The following is a 25,272-nucleotide window of genomic DNA, read 5'->3' on the forward strand; positions in this document are numbered from 1 at the left end:
TCCTGGGATAAATCCTGTCTGATCTGCATGGATCCACTCTGTCATCAAATCCTTTAATTGGGTTGCTAATATTTTTGCATAGAATTCTGTATCTTAATTTACCAATGCTATTGACCTATAACTAGAACACAGGGTTGCATCTTTCCCATCTTTTGGTAATACTGTTATATATGCCTTCGGTGATTCAACTCTCATCTCCCCCTTTCGCCTATCTCATTCATACAGGAGCAAAGTTCCAAACCACTATTTCCTTGACTCTCCTGTAGTAACGGGTGGTATACCCGTCTCCAGTTGGAGAATTCTTTAATGCCTTCCTTACTTCCTGCTGTGATATTGGTGTCTCTAATACTGATAATTTTTCTATTTCTATTTTGGGCAACTTCGAATCCTTTAGATATTCTTGTATCTTTTGTTTTCTATATTGTTCTACTTCTTGTGTTTCTTTTTGACGAATGGTGTATAGAGTTTTATAATAGTTTTGAAAGGCTCTAGCTTTTTCTGTTGCTGAATACACCATTTCCCCTTTACTGTTCTTTATTTTTTCTATGTATTTATTTTATTCTTTATTTTTTAATGGTCCATCTAAACATTTTCCTTATTTCCCCATTTATATCCATCTTTCTCTAGCGACTAGTAAAGCATTGTCTGATCTCTTCCTCTAGCAATTCCCTCAGTTTATCTCTTTTTAATACTAGAGCTTTTTGCATCTCATCATCCATATTTCCTTTATGTTTCTGTTCCAGCTCATGTATCTGTTATTAATCTATATGAATAGTTCTTTTTTTTTCCTAGAGCCTATTGAGATAAATATTCCTCTGATGTATGCTTTATGAGCCTCCCATATCGTGGCTAGGGACATATCTGGGGTTTCATTTACTAGGAAATATTGGTCCAATTCCTTCTCTACTCTTCTTCCCACTTCCTCATCTTGCAATAATTCTTCATTTGTTCTCCAAATATTTATTTTTCTATGGGACCCTGGAAGTTTTATCTCCATAGCGACTGGGGCATGATCAGAGATAGTCATTGTCCCTATTGATGTGCTAACAACTGCTTCTATCAGCCTATGTTCGATCATTATATAGTCCAATCTTGAGTACATCGAGTGCGTGGGGGAATAGAAAGACTAATCCTCTCGACTCTAGCAATTTATTGCCCCCCCTTCCCTCATCCGGCCAAGCCGAGTGAGGGAATGGGGGGTATCCTCTACAGAACTACCACAGGGATCCACAATTAAATTCAATAGTAGTGGTGACATCAGCCGGTAGAACCATGAGATCAGCGCATTGTATTTTCCCTTTCCCCTCACATTTAAATCCTCCCAAACCATCCCCCCCCCCGCATGTTTGTTCCCAGCGTGATGTTGGTCTTACCAATGTATGGTCTTAAAGTAGACGTTGGAAGAACTGCCCATTGGCTCTCTCTGCCCTCTACTCCTTTGCCTCGGGGTGATGCTCTACTTGCCCGTTCATGAACTTCCCTCTCTGGTGAGAGGTATCAGGGCCCAGCTAGGCTGCCAAACCTAAATCACTCTACCAACATCCTAATTCTCCTTCCCCACCCACCCCCAACTCCACAACCACTCTTCCCCCCCCCCCCCTCGATCCGTTCCAGGGAAGATTGTTTATTTTTTTTAGGCTAGTCGCCACTGTTCTGCTCGTATGGTCTCCAATGTTTTGGCCTCATCATACCAGCCTGGCATTTTTGGTATGGAAATGTCCAATTTTCCACAGAAGTCTCGAGTTTCCTCAGGAAATCTTAATGTTGCTGAACGTCCGTCTTTTTTACCTATCAGACAGGCTGGAAAGCCCCAATTAAATTGTATTTCTTGATTTTGCAGCGATTCCACAAATGTAGCCTCTTTCTTCTTAACATGGCCTGTGATGGATCTGAAAAGATCTGGATATTTACACTTTCATCATTTATAGATGGTTTCCTTTTCAGGTTTGCCCAGATCTGGGCCTTATCTGAATAAGTTTGGAATCTTATGATACCATCTCTGGGGGTATTCGCTGAGATATATCTTGGTCTCCTAAGCCGATGTACTCTCTCGATCTTTGTCTGGTCCACTTCTCCTCCGTCCATCAACGGGTTAAAAATCTTTCTCATTTTATCATCCAGTAGGACTTCGCCATGAGTCTCTTCTGGTAGACCACATATTCTCAAATTCTTCCTCCTACGTCTATTTTCTTGATTCTCCATCTTATAAGCGAGACTTCTATGTTCCGTTTTTAGCTCTTTCACCTCTCTTTTTAAATCCTTTATTGTCTGTATGTAACGGTCTTGTCTCTTTTCCAATTCTTCAACATGCGACAATAAATGAGCCAAATCTTGACGGATCGTTGTTAAATCTATTTTTAGGGATTTTTCTAATTCTGCAAGCATGACAGCCATTTCCCCCTTTGTGAGCAAGCGATTGCTTGATGTTTGTTCTGCATTGTGGTCTACTTCAATGTTGGCATCCAGTGCTTGTTCTGGCCTGGTTTGTTCCCTGAGAACCAGGCCTTATGATGTCCTGTTTAGACCACTTTTTACTTCTGCCGGTTTCAAATCGGGCTCCCTGTGATTTATCCGGAAGTTGTTTTTCCAAGCTATCCTCATGAATTATGTACTAGGGCTGGCACTTGCTTTCGATGACTTTGTGGTTACACCACTCCTTTCTGACTTGCCTCTCATGCTTAACTTTATATTAGCGGTCTCTCAAATATTTTCAACCCTTTTAATGGGTTCCTAAGTCACCAAGTTCTATCTCTCAGTTGCAAGAAAGTCAGTACAGCAAGGCAAGCACACACAAAAAAAGGAGAGTAATTCAGAGAGGAAGAGAAGCAGGAGCAAAATCGCCCAAAAAAAATAAATAAAAAGGAAAGATATCACCACGCTATAGATAGGATCGTGCCAGAACTTGAGCTTCTTGCCGGAACCGCATGCGAATAATGTTATCGCGGCTCCAACCACTCACATCGCGGAGCCTGCGAACCCGGAAGAAACATCGGGGGAACGTCAGCCCCCTCATAATGACAAGACAAGAGGGAGCAACACACTGAAAACAAACAATTTTGACACTACATACAATGCTTGGCTAAACCATGTATTCTCTGATGACTTAGTCATGCCAGTATGTTTTTTTTTTGTTTGTTTACTTCGCCTATATGAGCCTCCTTACAATGTAATAGACTGTAGACTGTCCCCCAACCACAGGTGTAAACAAAGCCTCAAAGTAGAAACGGTTAGTGTGTAATAACTTAAGATTATTTCACCTATGATGCCAAAATCTGGCCTAGGGCAGAAAGATAGTACATTAACGCCATGTAATTAACCACTTCCATACAGAGCAGTTAGACACCCTTCCTGCCCAGACCAATTTTCAGCTTTCAGCACTCTCACACTTTGAATGACAATTGCTCAGTCATGCTACACTGTAACCAAACAAAATTTTTATCATTTTTTTTTCACACAAATAGAGCTTTCTTTTGGTGGTATTTGATCACAACTGGGGTTTTTTTTTTTTCGTGATATATGCAAAAAAAGAGCAAAAATTTTGAAAAAAAAAAAAACACTTTTTTTTAGTTTCAATTATAAAATTTTGCAAAAAATAAATTTTTCTTCATACATTTGGGCCAAAATGTATACTGCTACATGTCTCTGGTAAAATTAACCCAAATTAGTGTATATTATTTAGTCTGTGTGAAAGTTATTGAGTCTAGAAGCTATGGTACCAATTACTGAAAATTGATCACACCAGATGTACTGACTGCCTATCTCCTTTCTTGAGGCCCTGAAATGTCAGGACAGCACAAATACCGCCCAAATGACCCCTTTTTGTAAAGTAGACAGTCCAAGGTATTTAGTAAAAGGCATGGTGGGTTTTTTGAAGTTGTAATTTTTTCCCACAATTCTTGGGAAAATGAAGAAAATTTTTTTTTTCTTTTTTTTCCCACAAAGTTGTCAATTTATAAGCTATTTCCAACACATAGCATGTACACAGCAAAAATTACACCCAAAAATACATTCTGCTACTCCTTCCGAGTATGGTGATACCACACACAGCCTGGCCACAAAAAGACTCCACGTCCAAGAAGCACCTTCAGGCGTTCTAGGAGCATAAATACACATAAAACTTTCTTACTACCTATCACACTTTTCAAGGCCCTAGAGCACCAATACAATGGAAAAGTCCACAAAATGACCCCATTTTGGAAAGCAAACACTCCAACGTATATTCTATGAGGCATTATGGGTCGTTTGAACGTGTCATTTTTTTCCACAAGTTTTTGGAAAATGTGGGAAACAAATGAAAACCTTTTTTTTTTTTTTTACACAAAGTTGTCAATTTATAGGATATTTCTAACACATAGCATGTAAATAGCAAAAATTACACCCCAAAATACATTCTGCCACTCCTCCTGAGTATGGCAATACCACATGTGTGAGACTTTTTCACAGCCTAGCCATATAGAGGGGCCTAACATCCAAGGAGCATCATCATGCATCCTAGCCACTTGCCTAGGCCTATTTTTGACATTTGGTGTTTACAAGCTAAAATCAGTTGTTTTGCTAGAAAACTGATTAGAACCCCCAAACATTATATATTTTTTTTTTAGCAGAGACCCTAGAGAATAAAATGGAGATTATTGCAATATTTTTTATCACACCGTATTTGCGCAGCGGTCTTCCAAACGCAATTTTTTTTGAAAAAATTCACTTTTTTTAATTAAAAAGTAAGAAACCAGTAAAGTTAGCCCAATTTTTTTCCATAATGTGAAAGATAATGTTACGCCAAGTAAATAGATACCCAACATGTCATGTTTCAAAATTGCTCACGCTCACGGAATGGCGACAAACTTTGGTACTTAAAAATCCCCATAGGCGACAATTTAAAAATTTCTACAGGTTGCCATCTTTGAGTTACAGAGGAGGTCTAGGGCTCAAATTATTCCCCTTGCTCCAACGATCGCGGCGATACCTCACATGTGTGGTTTGAACACAGTTTACATATGTGGGCGGGGTTTCTGTATGCGTTCGCTTCTGCGCGCGAGCTCACGGGGACAGGGCGCTTTAATTTTTTTTTTTTTTTTTACTATTTATTATTTTTTATTTTTAACCGTTTAAAAAAAAAAAAAAAAAATTGATCATTTTTATTTCTATTAAAAGGAATGTAAACATTCCTCGTAATAGAAATAGGCACGACAGGACCTCTTTTTTGTGAGATCTGGGGTCAAAAAGTCCTCAGATCTCACAAGTACACTAAAAGATAGAAAAAAAAAAAAAAATTATTATATAAAATGAAAAAAAAAAAAAAAAAAAAGGGCCTTTAACCACTTACCGCCCGCCGGTGCGGGCGGCTATTATCCTGGGCGGCCGTCATATGACGTCCGCCCATTCAAGCAGGGCAGGCGCGCGATCGCGGGCGCGCCGCCGTGCACTGCCGGTGTCGGCGTGTCCCCGGGACACAGCCGATCACCGGCAGGGGGGAAACAGCCAATAGGCATGGCTGTTTCCCACGTGATCGGCTGTGTTCCAATGACACAGCCGATCACAATGGAGGCGCCCGGGAGATGACCGCGCATGCGCGATCGGGAGCGCGCAGCGCGGTCATGTCGGTGGCACTGTGTTCCGTAGGAACACAGCTGTCACCGGCGGTAGTAAACAGTCACTGACAGTGACTGTTTACTATGTGATCGGCTGTGAATCCATTCACAGCCGATCACAAAATGTAAACAAAGAGCAGTAACTCAGTGTTACTAGCTCTTCTCTCCTCATACAGTTTCCAGTATGAGGGGAGAAGAGCTAGAAACATTGAGTTACTGCTCTGTACCCCTGTAAAAAGTAAAAATCACACTAATAAAGGTCCCCACACACAGTCCTCAGCCCCCCCCCCCCAATGTCCCCTGTCACCCAACAGTCACCTCATCAGTGCCCAGAAATTGACACCCATAACGTTCACATGTGAGAGTAGCGATCGCAGGCAGAATAACCGCGATTCTGCCCGCGATCCAGAAATCATTGCAAATGGCGGGACGCCTGTGCGCTGCCCGTGATTTGCAATAGCACCCCAAACGCTGTGCGATGTTGCCGCCATTTCCGCCTGCCGAATCACGGTAACATCGCGCAAACATCGCATGACGCCCAAAAAAGGTACAAGAGTTTCTTTGGGGCGTCATGCGTTGTTTGCGTGATGTTACCTCGATTCGGCAGGCGGAAATCGCTGCAACATCGCACAGCGTTTGGGGTGCTATTGCAAATCACGGGCAACGCACAGGCGTCCCGCGATTTGCAATGATTTCTGGATCACGGGCAGAATCGCAGTGATTCTGCCCGTGATCGCTACGCTCACATGTGAACATAGCCTAAAGTTCACCGGTCACCAGAGACTGCCATCAGTACCGCCGTGCACCATCGCCCGTCACCTGTCACCCATCAGTGACCATCGTCCGTCACCTGTCACCCCATCAATCACCGTCACCTGTCACCCCATCAGTCATCGTCACCTGTCACCCCATCAGTCATCGTCACCTGTCACCCTATCAATCATCGTCACTTGACACCCCATCAGTGATCGTCACTTGTCACCCCATCAATCATCGTCACATGTCACCCCGTCAGTGATTGTCATCTGTCACCCCATCAATCATCGTCACTTGTCACCTCATCAATCATCGTCACCTGTCACCTCATCAATCATCGTCACCATTCACCTCATCAATCATCATCACCTGTCACCCCATCAGTCATCGTCACCTGTCACCCCATCAGTCATCGTCACCTGTCACCCCATCAGTCATCGTCACCTGTCACCCCATCAGTCATCGTCACCTGTTTGCCATATACATGCAATCACTTACTGACCGCCTAACGACTATATGCGTCGGCCATTAAAAGCTAAATACTGGGGTTATGGCAGCAGATAGCCCCCATAACCCCGGTATTTTTTTAAACGGCGGGCGGTCGGCTTTCAGATAAGGGTGGTCCCAGTGGCGGATTCACCGCGGAATTACCCTTACGGTGCAGGGGAAGAGGTGCCCCCCCCCCCTCCTGCCGCGTCCCAGACGTTTTCCCAGCTTACCGGACCCGCCGGCAGCGGGGAAAACTATCCAGTCCCGGATCCTCAGAGACAGGAAGTCGAGTGAGGGCAAGATGGCCCTCACTCAACTCTATGGTCTTGGAGGACCGGAGCTACGTCAAAAGTCGTTGCCTAGCAACCGGTTTAAAGGGCCGCTTTTTTTTTTTGCTTTTTTTTTTTTCCTCTTTCAACAATTTTTTTTTTTTTTTTGCTTTTTTAGTGTAGTTGTGAGGTGTGAGGTCTTTTTGACCCCAGATCTCACAATAAAGAGGACCTGTCATGGCTATTTCTATTACAAGGGATGTTTACATTCCTTGTAATAGGAATAAAAATGATCAAAACATTTTTTTTTTTAAACTGTGTAAAAATAAAAAAATAATAAATAAAATAAATAGGAAAAAAAAAAAAAAAAAAATTAAAGCGCCCTGTCCCCGTTAGCTCGCGCGCAGAAGCAAACGCATACGCAAGTCCCGCCCACATATGTAAACGGTGTTCAAACCATACATGTGAGGTATCGCCGCGATCGTTAGAGCGAGAACAATAATTTGAGCCCAAGACCTCCTCTGTAACTCTAAGCTAGTAACCTGCAGAAATTTTTAAAATGTTGCCTATGGGGATTTTTAAGTACCAATGTTTGGCGCCATTCTGTGAGCATGCGCAATTTTGAAGCATGACATGTTGGGTATCTAATTACTCGGCATAACATTATCTTTCACATTATGGAAAAAAATTGTGCTAAATTTACTGTTTTCTTATGTTTTAGTTCAAAAAAGTGAATTTTTTTTCAAAAAAACCGCATTTGGAAGACTGCTGCGCAAATATGGTGTGATAAAAAATATTGCAACGATCTCCATTTTATTCTCTAGGGTCTCTGCTAAAAAAAAATATATAATGTTTGGGGGTTCCAAGTAGTTTTCTAGCAAAAAAAAATGATTTTAGCTTGTAAACACCAAGTGTCAAAAATAGGCCCAGTCTTAAAGTGGATAAATGGACAACTTTGTGTAAAGCGCTACTTGGATGTTAGGCCTATGTATGTGGCCAGGCTGTGAAAAAGTGTTACACATGTGGTATCGCCATACTCAGGAGGAATAGCAGAATGTATTTTGGGGTGCAATTTTTGCTATGTACATGCTATGTGTTAGAAATATTGCATAAATGGACAGCTTTGTGTAAAAAAAAATGTGTTTTCATTTTCTTTCCACATTTTCCAAAAACTTGTGGAAAAAAATGACATATTCAAAAGACTCATTATGCCTCAAAAATTATACGTTGGGCTGTTTGCTTTCTAAAATGGGGTCATTTTATGGGGGTTTCCATTGTCCTGGTGCTCCAGGGCCTTCAAAAGTGCGATAGGTTGTCAGGAAATTATATGTGTAATTTGTGCTCCTAGAATGCCGGACGGGGCTACTTGAATGTTAGGCCTCTGTATGTGGCCAGGCTGTGAAAAAGTCTCACACATGTGGTATCGCCATACTCAGGAGGAGTAGTAGAATGTGTTTTGGGGTGTAGTTGCAAGTATACATGTGCTGTGTGAGAGAAATAACCTGTTAATACGGCAATTTGTAAAAAAAAATAAAAAAAAAAAAAAAATCTTCACTTTGCAAAGCATTGTGGGAAAAAATTACAACTTCAAAAAACTCACCGTGCCCCTTATTAAATACCTTGGAATGTCTACTTTCCAAAAAGGGGTCATTTGGGGGGTATTTGTACTTTCCTGACTTTTTAGTGTCTCAAGAAATAAGATAGGCCTTCAGTACATCAGGTGTGATCAAGTGTGATCAATTTTCAATGATTCGCACCATAGCTTGTGGACTCTATAACTTTCACAAAGACCAAATAATATACACTTACTTGGGTTATTTTTACCAAAGATAAGTAGCAGTATAAATTTTGGCCAAAATTTGTGAAGAGAAATTACTAATTTGCAAAATTTTATGACAGAAACAAAGAAAAATGCGTTTTTTCACAATATTTTCAGTCTTTTTTTATTTATAGCACAAAAAATAAAAAACCCAGTATTGATCAAATACCATCAAAAGAAAGCTCTATTTGTGTGAAAAAAAGGACACAATTTTTGTATGGGTACAGTGTTGCATGACTGAGTAATTCTCAGTCAAAATGTGAGAGCGCTGAAAGCTGAAAATCGGTCTGGGCAGGAAGGGGGTGAAAGTGCACTGTAGGCAAGTGGTTAAACCGGTTGCTAGGCAACAACATTTTCCGTAGCTCCGGTCCTCCAAGACCATAGAGTCAAGTGAGGGCAAGCTTGCCCTCACTCGACATCCTGTCTGTGAGGATCTGGGACCGGATCGTTTTCCCCGCTGCCGGCGGGTCCGGTAAGCGGGGAAAAGGACCGGAACGCTGCGGGGGGGCGCCTCTTCCGCCATCCCGGAAGGGTGATCCCACGGTGAATCCGTTATCGGAAAGCCAACCGTCCACCGTTTAAAAAAATACCAGGGTTATGGCAGCTATCTGCTGCCATAACACCGGTATTTAGGTTTAAACGGAGGACGTATATAAACCTTTTTGGACTTGGACATGGTGGCTGTATGAAGGGTGACAGGTACTCGGGTACTTTGCTGGGCAGGTGACAGGTACTCTGGTACTGATGAGCAGGTGCCAGGTACTCGGGTACTCTGATGGGCAGGTGACAGGCAGATGATAGGTATTGATGAGTAGTACTGATACTGATAGGTGATACTGTACTGATGGGTACTGATGATCAGTACTGATACGTGATAGGTACTGATGAGTAGTGATGGGTACTGATGAGCAGGCGGCAAGTACTCGGGTACTTCAGGCGTCAGGTACTCTGATGAGCAGGTGGAAGGTACACGGGTACTCAGGTACTCTGATGACGGGTACTCCGTTGACAGGTACTCAAAGTACCCGAGTACCTGTCATCAGAGTACCCGAGTACCCGTCGTCAGAGTACCCGTCATCAGAGTACCCGAGTACCCGTCATCAGAGTACCCGAGTACCTGTCACCAGCCCATCAGAGTACCCGAGTACCTGTCATCTGAGTACCTGATGGGCTGGTGACAGGTACTCGGGTACTTTGATGGGCTAGTGACAGGTGCTCTATATTGGGGGGGGGGGGGCAATCAGTGTGTTTGGGGTGCACCGTAATTGGTAACTAGCTATTACCACACTCTCTTCCTCACACAGGATCAGTGTGTGAGGAGGAGAACACGGTGACAGCTAGTTACCGTGTTCTCTGTAGACATTTGTGACCGATTGTGATTGGACACAGCCGGTCACGTGGTAAAGAGCCAATTTCATTGGCTCTTTACCTAGATCGGGGATCGACTCTGTCCGAGGGACGAGCCTCGTTCCCCGATCGCTGCTCTGCGCGCCCCCGGGGGCGCGCATTGCAGAGAGAACGAGCGGCTCGTGCTGGAGCCGCTCATGTGATCGGCTGTGATTGACACAGCCGATCACATGGTAAACAGCCAATTTCTATTGGCTGTTTACCTTGATCAGGGATGGGCTATGTCCGAGGGACGAGCCTCACCCCTGATCGCCGCGCTGCGCGCCCCCGGGGGCGCGCAGTAGAGGGGAGATCCGGGCGACGTCATATGACGGCGGCCCGGATCCTTACAACCACTTTGCCAACGTCATTTTACATGACTCGGTATGGAAGTAGTTAAAAAAAATGTTTAACATCACTGTTGATGTAGTATCCTGCTTTAGGAAGTTATAATGCATATTAACAAATTCCTCTCTTTCTCCAAACTACAATACCCAGAATTTCTTGACTTTTTACCTATTTTGTTACATTACAGCCATAAATTCAATGTTTGGTTAATCTGAATTTTATGTAATGGATCAGAACAAAATAGTCTAAGTTGGTGAAGTGAAATGAGAAAAATATATACATAAAACTATTTTTTAAAAATAGAAAACAAAAAATTGGCATGTGCGTATGTATTCACCCCCTTTGTTATGAAACCCATAAAAAAGCTCTGGTACAATTACCTTTAGAAGTCACATAATTAGTGAAATGATGTCCACCTGTGTGCAATCTAAGTGCCACATGATCTGTCATTACATATACACACACCTTTTTTAATAGGCCCCAGAGGCTGCAACACCTAAGCAAGAGGCATCACAAACCAAACACTGCCATGAAGACCAAGGAACTCTCCAAACAAGTAAGGGATAATGTTATTGAGAAGTACAAGTCAGGGTTAGGTTATAAAAAAAATATCAAAATCTTTGTTGATCCCCAGGAGCACCATCAAATCTATCATAACCTAATGGAAAGAACATGGCACAACAGCAAACCCAAAGAACACCATCCCCACAGTAAAACATGGTGGTGGCAGCATCATGCTGTGGGTATGTATTTCAGCAGCCGGGACTGGGAAACTGGTCAGAGTTGAGGGAGAGATGGATGGTGCTAAATACAGGGATATTCTCGAGCAAAACCTGTACCACTCTGTGCGTGATTTGAGGCTAGGACGGCGGTTCACCTTCCAGCAGGACAATGACCCCAAACACACTGCAAAAGCAACACTTGAGTGGTTTAAGGGGAAACATGTAAATGTGTTGGAATGGCCTAGTCAAAGCCCAGACCTCAATCCAATAGAAAATCTGTGGTCAGACTTAAAGATTGCGGTTCACAAGCGCAAACCATCCAACTTGAAGGAGCTGGAGCAGTTTTGCAAAGAAAGGGCAAAAATCCCAGTGGTAAGATGTGGCAAGCTCATAGAGACTTATCCAAAGCGACTTGGAGCAGTGATTGCCACAAAATGTGGCTCTACAAAGTATTGACTTTAGGGGGGTGAAAAGTTATGCACATTGACGGTTTCTGTTATGTTGTCCCATTTATGGTTTGCTTCACAAAAAAAAAAAAAAAAAAAACATCTTCAAAGTTGTGGGCATGTTCTGTAAATTAAATGATGCAAATCTTTAAACAATCCATGTTAATTCCAGGTTGTGAGGCAACAAAACACAAAAAATGCCAAGAAGGGTGAATACTTTTGAAAGGCATTGTAGCTAGCGCACATGCATGGTGATCTCATAGCTTTTGCCTCTGCCTAACATGTTTCATCATATAGGATGTCATCCAGGGCACGGAAGCCGTGCAGAGCCATGCATCTTATACACCACATCTAACTGGAAGGGAAGGAAAACCCCAAAACCAGAAATTAATCATAACCGACTTTGCGGCCATATCATAAAATTTGCAAACTGCTATTACCACTTCCTAGCCACCGTACATTTATAAACGTCCTCGGATGGGAAGGGTGATATCTCAGTTATTGCTGCAGCAAGGAGTGCGATATTTTTAGGGTCAGGGATTCTGCGCAAAAAATAAAAGTAATCCGAGCGGCTAACGAGCCGCTGGATTACTTTTAGAAGCAGCTGGAGGAGGTCACACCCCCTGCCGTCACGTTTACTGGGCTCTAATAAGCAAATGGGGAGTCTGGTAAGGATGGCATCCAGTTCTGGGCACACAGCGAGAGGTTCCTCCCACTGTGTGATGTCAGAAACAGGAAGTGATGAGAATTGTCCCTGTTTGTTTCTCTTCTTTGTTTACCTGGCCGTTAAGAAGCCAATTAGACCAATTTGTGCCTGATTGGCTGCATTGGAGGCCAAAGGAGAAATCTGGGGTCCAATAGACCACAAGTTTCTCAATAAAGAGGACCGGTCACCGCTCATGCTATTAGAAGGCATGTTGTTCATCCCTTGTAAGAGCAATGAAGATAACAAAAAAAAAGGTAAAAGTTAGTGTCAAATGTATTTAATTTTTTTTTTTATTTAAGGCGCCCCTGATGGCCCCTAGAAAGAGGTAGCCCTATTTAAAATAAGTCATTTTTATTCTTATTAAGGATTAGTATGTGTTGTGTAGCTGGTGAGCCATGTCCTACATGGTGGGTAATGTATTTCCTTTCCCTCCCTTTTTATTTTTTGCAGGGCATGTATGGAGTTTGCATGTTGGGAGACTTGTTTTTTATATTTCTTTGATTCTTGTTTTGGTTCAGCTTGTCCCAATCATGTGTGGATTGGAATGGCTTTGATTAATATTATTTCGCTGTTGTCATAGTTTTATTTTCGGGTTTCTGTTTGACTCACGTCAGACGTCACTTCCGATTTAACCGTTAAGTGCGTCACTGTCATGGGAGAACGCCGCAATCCCTGGCCGCCTTGATCGAGACAGTGGGACGCAGCGTGGAGAATAAGAGGCGGAAGGAGGAGCCTCTTTTTCTTGGACTATTTTAGGGTGGCCCCATGTCCGCTCGACATATCGTCGCCACATGAGGCTGCACATGCTACTTGCCATTACCGCGTTCTATTCGCTATTTTTGAGGCAGTTTGGAGAGTTTATTTCTGTTGTAATATTTACAGCAATAACCAACATGGTTGTTGGTTTCCTTGGCTTTTCATTCTTATTATCTTGGTTGCACATATTATCCAGAAAGTTTGTTTTTTATTTATTACACCCCTTTCCTTCCTTTTCCTTTTCTCGGATTGTCTTTAATGTTTTTTGTATTTTTCATGTATAGGAATTAAGGGTATTTCCTTTCCTCATGGTTCCCTTTTGTTCCTATTTTGTGGAATCAGGGATTCAGCCATCCATATTTGTCTCACTAAGTCCCATTCTTTTTAAATCAGATTAAACTGGTAAATTGTTCCTTGATGTGTATATAAAATACATATTCACCAGCTGTAGCCATCAGGATTTATTTATGGCACGGTTTGCTGGTTTATCATTCTATATTATTTGGAGAGCTGCACTTGTGTATGATTATAGCATATAGTGTATCCTGTATGCAAGTGCTGGCTGTTCCTTTTATCTCTTAATTAGTTTACTGTATTGTTTTTATATAGCCCAGAGTTTGCAACATATACATTTGCTTACATTTGTGGCAGCTCTTGCCGAATACAACATGGGTATAATTTTTGCCACAGTTGTGAAGCAAAGCATAAACCCCTCTACAACTCTGTCTGGCTGCCTTTGCAGCTTCAGGGGGTGGTAAAACCATGGCTCAACTGCCTATTTTTAACACTCCCCAGCTGCAAGCTCTAAAAGCTTACTACGGTAGCAACTTTGGTGCACAGATTTGTAGCAAGAACATCTTTCTGCCTATTTTCTCTGGGAATTTTTAGATGGTTACAGAGATGTTGCTGCAAATATTAGAAAAAAATATACAAAGTATATTACACGCGCCAAATGAGGGGACCTATAAAGGTGTTTGAGGACCTAGTGATAATATAGTAAAAATATTATGAATAGATGAAAGTGAATAAATAGATTGCAGCTGCTATAGTAAAGTGCTAGTGCTGACGATAAAATATAGTAATCAGAGATAAGTGATTACCTATAGCGCTTGCTAAAGTATATCAACCACAATAGTGAGGAAATAAAAATGACAATATAAAAACCACAATATAAAAAACTTGCTGTAGATATTAAAATATAGTGCTAATTAGATAAATAAAGTATAAATATAAAATGAGTATTGTGCTCCGTAATGTGACAAATGACGATATCTAAAAAAAAATATTAATCAATAGTGGCTAAAGTTCATGTGCACAAAAACAGTTGATGAATTATAGCAAACAGTCCATAATAAAGTATCATCCACCAAAATGGGACTTCTAAGTGAAAAAAACAGTCCAAAGATTATTAAAGTGCAGGTGCTTCTTTCTTTCCCAGGTATCCCTTCACCGTAGAAAATAGATAAATTTCAAACTCACCAGAAAATGTGGGTCCTATATGCCTTACGGCAGTGGTCCTCAACTCCGGTCCTCAGGGCCCACTAACAGGCCAGATTTTAAGTATTACCTTGGGGAGATGCAGACTAGAGCAATGCAATCACTGAACAGCAAATTATATCACCTGGGATGTATTTCAGTTATCTTGCAAACCTGGCCTGTCAATGGGCCCTGAGGACCAGGGTTGGGGACCAGGGCCTTACGGCATTAAGACCAATCGTGCTTAAAAGACCCTCTCCAGGTCCGGATGCATTCCCTCCTGGCGAATAGAGCTATCCCTCTGCAGTACCACTTTTACTGCTAGTAGTCTCCAAAGCGGGTATATTTCCTTCAAACACAATTGCTCCTTCTTGGAATGATAATCCTCCTGTTGGGTCACCTCCAATCACGGGTGTATAATAAAAGGAATAAAAAAAACGGATAGTGCAGTACTGTTTGAAAATGGTTTAATATTGCACACAACCCCGGTCACTCCAACAAATACAATCCCAGTGAGGTGATAAAAAACAGGTAAAAAACATCAGGAAGGTTCAATAAAAACAAATGGTATCAAACGGTGAGGCAAACGTGAATATTACTCCATAAAAACAAGCAAAAAACGCCGTCATACATGTGAGCTGCAAGTGGAGAGCGGTAGTTCCGGCTTGCGTTCCACTAAGCCCGTATGACGTCACGACTTGCGTTCCCCCCCTAACGCGTTTTGTCATTGGCTAGACGTCTTCAGAGAAGACTGAAGACGTCTAGCCAATGACGAAACTCGTTAGGTGGAACGCACGTCATGACGTCATACGGGCTTAGTGGAACGCAAGCCGGAACTACCGCTCTCCACTTGCAGCTCACATGTATGGCAGCGTTTTTTGCTTGTTTTTATGGAGTAATATTCACGTTTGCCTCACCGTTTGATACCATTTGTTTTTATTGAACCTTCCTGATGTTTTTTACCTGTTTTTTATCACCTCACTGGGATTGTATTTGTTGGAGTGACCGGGGTTGTGTGCAATATTAAACCATTTTCAAACAGTACTGCACTATCCGTTTTTTTTATTCCTTTTATTATACACCCGTGATTGGAGGTGACCCAACTGGAGGATTATCATTCCAAGAAGGAGCAATTGTGTTTGAAGGAAATATACCCACTTTGGAGACTACTAGCAGTAAAAGTGGTACTGCAGAGGGATAGCTCTATTCGCCAGGAGGGAATGCATCCGGACCTGGAGAGGGTCTTTTAAGCACGATTGGTCTTAATGCCGTAAGGCATATAGGACCCACATTTTCTGGTGAGTTTGAAATTTATCTATTTTCCACAGTGAAGGGATACCTGGGAAAGAAAGAAAGAAGCACCTGCACTTTAGTAATCTTTGGACTGTTTTTTTCACTTAGAAGTCACATTTTGGTGGATGATACTTTATTATGGACTGTTTGCTATAATTCATCAACTGTTTTTGTGCACATGAACTTTAGCCACTATTGATTAATATTTTTTTTAGATATCGTCATTTGTCACATTACGGAGCACAATACTCATTTTATATTTATACTTTATTTATCTAATTAGTACTATATTTTAATATCTACAGCAAGTTTTTTATATTGTGGTTTTTATATTGTCATTTTTATTTCCTCACTATTGTGGTTGATATACTTTAGCAAGCACTATAGGTAATCACTTATCTCTGATTACTATATTTCATGCTGCTGCAAATGACTACAATTCCTCAGGCAGCTACAAGTTGCTGGTGCGACCTTGGGGTCAGCAGCAGTACTGGATAACATGATTACATACTTAAGCTGGTGATTCTGTTGCCAACTTCAAATGTTGCACAAAATCAGCAACTGAGAAAGGCCTTGTGTACACTTGTGTTTGAGGGGGCAGGAACAATGTGCAGCTGAGCTATAATAACACCCCCCCCCCCAAAACTTTGCCCGTGATGCTGTAAAGACACTGGGGGGCATATGTCACGACGTTTTGCATTCTGGTGTGGGAAACATTATCCCCATTCAACTAAATGGGGGAGCCCTGCATCCGTATGCAGTGTACGGTTGCAGCGGAATAGTGTTGAGTTTAAACAGGCAGTGAGGAGGAAATACAATGTCTGCTTACTGCCTGTCAAATGCTCTCTGAAGTGCAATCTGACCACAGATCACTCTTCAGAGATGCATTGTAGTGTACACTAACCTTTACAAATAATTGGCATCAGCATGACACATGCCTTTCAACGGCTGCAATTTTATTCCTAGTACTACAAAATTCATCATTGAGCATTTTTCTTTGTCAGCTTCAGTAGATTATGTTGTCCTGTGCGATTACTAGTGATCATGGCGTACTAGTGATTTTACAGCTGAATAGAAAATGCATTGCAACACAGCAGCAACTCTGCTACTACAACCCTCTACAACAATGTTAGTGTGTCCTTACTGTCTCGGGCATCCCAGTGCTAGGGCTGAACTGCACTGTCTTACCCTCACCTAACTCATGGCCACACCCTTTTGGGGCATCTGGTCATAATAGGCACTATACTCCTCCACCAAGTCTTAGCCTGTACCAGGGCATCAATTAAAGATAAAGCAAACCCCACCACATGGCAGGTAAGCCTGAACTAATCCTATAATCCTACTGCTTTTAATAACAGGTCGGTCTTTTGCTAGTCCGAAACAACATTTTACACCTCTCCCAGTGGACATAAAAAACACTTGGGAAGTGATATAGGCCAGGAATTTCTAACCTTACTTCCAGTTTAATTAGGCATATAGGACTCTGATGTGGGTGTGATCAGGAAAGGTATACAGCTGTGGCAAGAAGTTTTCAGAATGACATTTTTTTCACAAAGCCTGCTGCCTCTGTTTTTATTATGGCAATTTGCATATACTCCAGACTGTTATGAAGAGTAATCAAATAAATTGCAATTAATTGCAAAGTCCCTCTTTGCAATGAAAATGAACTTAATCCAATAAAAAAAACATTTTCACTGCATTTGTGAAGAAGGCTATAGGGCACCCAAGAAAGTCCAGCCAGCGCAAGGACTGTCTCCTACAGTTGGTTCAGCTATGGGATTGGGGCACCATCAGTGCAGAGCTTGCTCAGGTATGGCAGCAGGCAGGTGTGAACGCATTTGAACGCACAGTGAAGAGAAGACTTTTGGAGGATGGCCTGGTGTCAAGAAGAGCAGCAAAGAAGCCACACTTCTCTCCAGGAAAAACATCAGGGACAAACTGATATTCTGCAAAAGGTACAAGGATTGGACTGCTGAGGACTGGGGTAAAGTCCTTTTCTCTTTCCAAATGCTTGAGGTATTAGGAAAAAAACCTTGTCCGGAGAAGAAAAGAGTGCTACTATCAGTCCTGTGTCATGCCAACAGTAAAGCATCTTTAGACAATTTATGTTTGGGGTTGCTGCTCAGCCAAGGCGGTGGGGTGGGCTCACTCAAAATTCATCCATGAATAAAAGAATGGTACAAAAACCTCCTCCGAGAGCAATTTCTCCCAGCCATCCAAAAATAGTTTAGTGAGGAAAAATGCCTTTTCCAGTATGATGGAGCACCTTGTCATAAGGAAAAAGTGATAAGCGGCTTGGGGAACAAAACAGACATTTTGGCCAGGAAACTCCCCAGATCTTAATCCCATTGAAAACTTGTGGTCAATTCTCAAGAGGCAGGTGAACAAAAAATCCCCACAAATTCTGACAAACTCCCAAGCATTGATTATTCAAGAATGGGCTGTCATCAGTCAGGATGTGGCCCAGAAGTTACATAGTAGTTGAGAATGAATAAAGACTATATAGTCCATCCAGTTCAACCTGTGTAGGTGTGTGTGGCCGTAATAATTTCTCATACCCCTTAATGTTCTGATCCTTGAGATGTATGTCCAAGAGTCTTTTGAAAGTAGCCATACTTCCCGCAGTAACTACCTCTTGTGGTAGAGAATTCCACAATCTTGTAGCCCTAACAGTAAAGAACCCCCTGCGTTGCCTGGGGTTAAAACGCTTATCCTCTAATCGCATTGTATGTCCTCACATCCTCACGTACTCCTTGTGACTGAATAGTTTTTTTTCTATGCGGAGATCACTATTGAGGTATTTGTAAATTGCTATCTTTTCCCCTCTCAGGCGTCTTCTCCAGGGAGAATAAATCAAGCGATTGTAAACACTCTTCATAATTAAGGTCCTCCAATCCCCTAATTAGTTTAGTTGCCCTTCTTTGGACTCTCTCCAGCTCCAACACATCCCTCCTGAGGACTGGCGGCCAGAACTGGACAGAATACTCCAGATGTGGTCGGACCAGGGTTTAATGAAGTGGTAGGATTATAGTTTTATCTCTGGAATACATCCCCTTCCTTATACATGCTAATATTCTGCCGGCTTTGGCAGCTGCAGCTTGACATTTCATGCTATTGCCTAGTCTATCCTCTACTAAGACTCCCAGATCTTTCTCCATTTTTTGATTCCCCCAAAGGTCCCCCCCCCCCCTTATAGTGTATTGTGCTTTTATGTTTTTAGTCCCCAAGTGCAAAACCTTACACTTCTCCACATTAAACCTCATTTGCCATTTAGTTGCCCACTCTGTTATTTTGTGCAGGTCATTCTGTAAGATATCTGCCTCATGCTGTGAAGTTATTGCCCTGCCCAATTTTGTGTCATCTGCAAAAACTGAGATTGAGCTACTGATCCCGTCCTCAATGCTGTTTATGAATAAATTGAACAAGGTTGGTCCCAGGACTGAGTTGATTGACAGCATGCCGGGGGGGAATTGCAAAGGTCTTGAAAAAAAAAAAAAAAAAAAAAAAAAAGGGTCAACACTGCAAATACTGACTCTTTGCATAAACTCCATGTATTTTGTCACCTTTGCCACTTATGAAATGCTTGTAATTATACTTCAATATACCATAGTAACATCTAACTAAAAGATCTAAAAACACTGGAGGCAGCAGACTTTGTGAAAATGAATATTTGTGTCATTCTCAAAACTTTTGGCCACGACTGTACTAAGAAACAAAGTTTACAACCAAAGCTGTGGTTAATACTAGGTTTGTTGGTTCAAACTCCAAATACGGCACTGCCTGCATAGAGTTTGCATGTTCTTGTGCCTGCATGAGTTTTCTCTGGGTACTCCTTTCCTCCCCCACTCCAAAGACATGCTGGTAGGTTAACCCCTTGACACCGACAGAACACATAAATGCAGCCCCCCCAGCAATGGGCTTTTTGCAGTGGGGCCCCACATATGTGTATCTCCCTTTGTGCACGCCGCACAGTGCAGAGACCAAGGTGTCACGGAGAACCCCGGGTCCCGTACTGGCAATCGCGACCTGGAACTCCCGATTCCAGGTCACTTGATCACTGTGGTAGCCTCCGATTGGCTGTGAAGCCCGCCCCTGTGTTTCTCTCTCTCTGTGAACAGAGAGGAAAGATACACTCTCTCTCTCCTTGCAAAGAATAAAAATAAAAAATGTGTGTAAAAAAAAAAAATCTAAATCAAGGTTTAATCTAGGTCAGAGCCAAGGTAGGGTCAAGTAAGGGTCAAAAGGTCAACATCAAAGTTCAGGGTCAGTATGTATATATATATATATATATATATATATATATATATATATATATATATATATTTTTTTTTTTTTTAATTCGTATCAGTATGTTTGAGGTAAGACAAAAAAAACAAAAAAACAAAATGCACACTATTGATTCTGGGCTGTACTACGGGTAAAAACAACATATAATGTACACATATGTGGTATCGCTGCGATCGTCAGGAGCAGGAGAGTTTATTTTGGGTTATTCTTTGGTGGTAGGTTATGGTAGTAAGAAATATACAGCTAAATGTAATTATTATTATTTTTTTTTTAAACTATTTTGTGCTAATTTTTCTTTAGAAATACAAAAAAATAAAAAAATCAGGAGATAACCATTTACTACAAATTGAAAGCCCTATTTGTCCTGAAAAAAACCAAGGTATAATTCACCTGGCTCAACCAATAAAAAAAAAAAAAAAAAAACAGTAATGAAAACCCAACCATACAATCCCAAATACACAATCCTATACCCGCAGTTGATCCAGAGGAAGGGGTAAAACCCCAGCAAAGCATGATCCAATTTGCTACAGCAGGGGAAAAAAAATCCTTCCTGATTCCCCAAGAGGCAATCTGATATTCCCTTGACCAACTTTACCTATAAATATTAGTACCTGCTTATATCAAGTACACCCAGGAAAGAATCCAGGCCTTTTTTAAAGCAATCTAGTGAGCTAGCCAGAACCAGCTCTGGAGGGAGTGTATTCCACATTTTCACAGCTTTTACGGTGAAGAAACCTTTCCGTATTTGGAGACTAAATCGGTTTTCCTCTAGACGTAAAGAGTGCCCCCTTATCTTCTGTGTTGACCTTAAAGCGAACAACACCAAGTTCACTATTTGGAATGTATTTATACATGTTGATCATATCCCCCCTTAATCTCCTCTTCTCAAGAGAGAATACATTCAGTTCCTCTAATCTTTTCTCATAGCTGAGCTCCTCCATGCCTCTTATCAGTTTGGTTGCCCTTCTCTGCACTCTCTCAAGTTCCCCGATATCCTTTTTAAGAACTGGTGCCCAAAACTGAACTGCATATTCCAGATGAGGTCTTACTAATGATTTGTACAGGGGCAAAATTATCTCTCTCTCTCTCTCTGGAGTCCATGCTTCTGTTAATACAAGAAAGCACTTTACTTGCTTTGGAAATCGTAGCTTGGCAAGGCATGTTATTATTAGGTTTATGATCTACCAGAACACCCAGATCCTTCTCCGATATGGATTCCCCCAGTTCTACTCCGCCTAGACTGTATGATGCATGCATATTCTTAGCCCCCAAGTGGATAACTTGACATTTATCAACAATAAACCTCATTTGCCACATAGTTTCCCAATGAAAAAGTGCATTGAGGTCAGCTTGTAAATTGGAGACATGTAAAGAAGTTATTCCACTGCAAAGCTTGATGTCATCTGCAAAGACTGAAATGGTACTTTTAATCCCAGACCAGTGCTTTAAGTGGGCCAGTACGCACCGGTACTCAGTACCGCCACTTCCGAAAAAAGCTCTTGAGAGTACCGCCACCTCTCCCTACGCGCCCAGAACGTGATTTTAGCGTACTGGTACGCAGCGCAGGGCCGATCTACTGTTGAAAAGGGGGGGGGCGCCGCTCTGCAGACAGAAGTAAATCCCAATTCCCACATCGATGCCGGCCGCACCGCTGACCGCTCTGCCTCTGCTGTGCTTCCTTCCTGTATCACTGGTTGCTAGATCGCCTACCGCCTGTGACGTCATATGCCTGGCCCGCCGCCCCAGCATTCACAGTGGAGGAGGAACTTATTCCTCCGCGCCTAAACAGTGTTGGGGCTGGCTCCAGTGCTCCATCCCCCACCCCCTCCAGCAGTGCCCTGCGCGGTTTAGAAGAACAATAGGTGTCCTGCCGACTGCTGAGAGAAAGTAAAGCCTGGCTGCTTGTCACCCCACAGTGCACTGGCTGCCTGCCACAACAGCGCCTGACTGGCCTGCCAGTGCCACTACAGTGCCCTGCCATCCTTCCTGCCACCACAGCGCCCTGGCCCCTGCCACCAGCACAGCACATTAGGTGAGTAGCAGCAGAGCAGCACATTATAGGTGAGTGAGTCTAAGGTCTTCTATGCAGCCATGATGTTGTAATTGATGCAGTATGTGGTCTAGCATTGTCATGTTGAAAAATGCAAGGTCTTCCCTGAAAGAGACGACGAGTATATGTTGTTCTAGAACTTGGATATACCTTTCAGCATTGATGGTGCCTTTCCAGATGTGTAAGTTGCCCATGCCACACGCACTCATGCCACCCCATATCATCAGAGATGCAGGCTTCTGAACTGAGCGCTGATAACTTGGGTTGTCCATGTCCTCTTTAGTCCGGATGACATGGCATCCCAGTTTTCCCAAAAAGAACTTCAAATTTTGATTTGTCTGACCACAGAACAGTTTTCCATTTTGCCACAGTCCATTTTAAATGAGCCTTGGCCCAGAGAAAACGCCTGCGCTTCTGGATCATGTTTAGATTTGGCTTCTTTTTTGGCCTATGGAGTTTTAGCTGGCAACGGCGAATGACACGGTGGATTGTGTTCACCGACAATGCTTTCTGGAAGTATTCCTGAGCCCATGTTGTGATTCCCATTACAGTAGCATTCCTATATGTGATGCAGTGCCGTCTAAGGGCCCGAAGATCACGGACATCCAGTATGGTTTTCCGGGCCTTGATCCTTACGCGCAGAGATTGTTCCAGATTCTCTGAATCTTTGGATGATATTATGTACTGTAGATGATAACTCCAAACTCTTTCAAATTTTTCTCTGAGAAACTCCTTTCTGATATTGCTCCACTATTTTTCGCCGCAGCATTGGGGAAATTGGTGATCCTCTGCCCATCTTGACTTCTGAGAGACACTGCCACTCTGAGAGGCTCTTTTTATACCCAATCATGTTGCCAATCGACCTAATAAATTGCAAATTGGTCCTCCAGCTGTTCCTTATATGTACTTTTAATGTTTTCGGCCTCTTATTGCTACCTGTCCCAACTTTTCTGGAATGTGTAGCTCTCATGAAATCCAAAATGAGCCAATATTTGGCATGACATTTCAAAATGTCTCACTTTCAACATTTGATATGTTACCTATATTATATTGTGAATAAAATATAAGATTATGAGATTTGTAAATTAGTCCATTTCTTTTTTACTCACAATTTGTACAGTGTCCCAACTTTTTGGGATTTGGGCTTGTACATTTCAACCCATACTGCTTCAGACGCCTCACACTCTACATCAACTAGGTCCTCTTTTACACTCACTTTGAGATCACTTCTCACAGAGACAGACACCCCCACCCCTCCGTTTTACCCTGTCTTTCCCAAAGAGAGCATAGCCAAGAATATTAATAGCCCAGTCATGTGAAGAATGAAGCCAAGATTCAGTTCAATTAAATCATAGTTCTCCTCGTGCACCAGAGCTTCCAACTCACCTATTTTGCTTGGCAGACATCTGGCATTGGTGAACAAACACTTTAATTCATTGTCACATTTTGCACACTTATTTTGCTTTTTTTTAATTTTGGTACAAATAGTACAATTTCCAATGGTTGTTTGTAACATGGGAACCTTCTTATCCTCTGCCATAACTCCCCCCCCCCTCCCATCTTTCCCCATTCCACCCACCAATAGGGCTGACCCCTGTCTGACCTACTGTATATTATAATCTAATTTACCCTCCCCCCTCAATCCTAGTTTAAAAACTCATCCAGCTTTAAGTTAAGGATATCTCTCCAGATGTACCTAAAGCACAGACATGCAAATGACTGCTACAGACAGACAATAGAAAACAGGTTCTGTCTGATAGTTTAATACATGTAAATTACATACCTTTGACATTTGACACCTGCTTGCCTTCAGTCCGACAGAACAGATTCAGCTCGTTCGTAACAGGCTCCAACATTTTAACAAAATTTGGTAAGAAAAGGATAACGTCTACATCATGATTGGCCAAATGACGACCACAACTAATGCCTTGTGCTCCTTTGATGTGAGGTCCACACAGAAGTGCCACAGTAGGTCGTTGGTGTATGTTTTTAGGATTTAACCTAGAAGTAGAAGGATGTAATTGTGATTGGGATACATTACACAAGCTCAAAGTCTGAGAAAGGCTCAAACATCATAAACAACTAATATCTTTAAAGTGTTATTGAGAGCACCCAACTTCCAACAGGCCTTTTAATGTTGTTCACAAAAGAAGCTGGTTTTTACTCATGACCAACAGGATCTGGCAGTGGAGTACAAGACCAAATATTAACAACTTGCTCAACCCGATCTAACAAAATGAAAACCTAAATATTATACCTAATAATGTTGTTAACTTGTTAGACAAGGGTTTCTCGTTAGATATCAGTATTACAGCCCATTAAAAATATATTCATATGTTTTGCATCTGAAAAGGAATTTCACAGGGACAATGACTCTTGTGTTTATGTCTGAGACAGTGAATGATCATTGAGACAGTTAATGATCATTGTAATCTTAAGTCCTGGGAGATTTCGGCATGTTTCATGCAGCAGCAATAATATCCGGTTTATTCACTCTAAAGACCAACCCACACCTAGTAATTTATCTGTGCTTGTTTATACACACGCAAGGCTTACAAAGCACGACCTTGCTAAATTGGTTTGTACTCTAGAGACCTCTGCATAACTGGTATTACAGGAATGGTGCAAGAGCAGGAAGACAGGGGAGCAGATCTGCATTGCGAGTGAAAAGAACATTCCAGGAACACTCGTATCACTTTAACAGTGGGAAATTGAGGCCGGTCTGTAGAACTGGCTTCATTCCTCTTCTCTTATCTTGCACGCACTGTTGCTTGGTTCTCAGTTTAAACTGAGCTTTATTGGGTCTAGTAATGACAATTATGGCACTGAGAGCTTGATACATATTTTCTCTGAACTGAACTGCTGCCCATCTCTCTTGCCT

The 25,272-nt window shown here is 42.1% G+C and overlaps 1 protein-coding gene across 3 annotated transcripts in view; it reads right to left on the reverse strand.

Annotated features, from left to right (window-relative positions):
• The window catches only part of EDC3 (enhancer of mRNA decapping 3), a 181,557-nt gene that overhangs the window by 16,958 nt on the left and 139,327 nt on the right, over positions 1–25,272 (reverse strand). For all 3 annotated transcript variants that reach the window (XM_082252838.1, XM_082252836.1, XM_082252837.1), the window contains one exon: positions 24,175–24,392. In XM_082252838.1, coding sequence (XP_082108964.1) covers positions 24,175–24,392 — 218 coding nt within the window. The remainder of the gene's footprint in view (positions 1–24,174; positions 24,393–25,272) is intronic.

Source organism: Pelophylax lessonae (genome assembly GCF_965119305.1).
Source record: "Pelophylax lessonae genome assembly, chromosome: 4".
Lineage (NCBI taxonomy): Eukaryota > Metazoa > Chordata > Amphibia > Anura > Ranidae > Pelophylax > Pelophylax lessonae.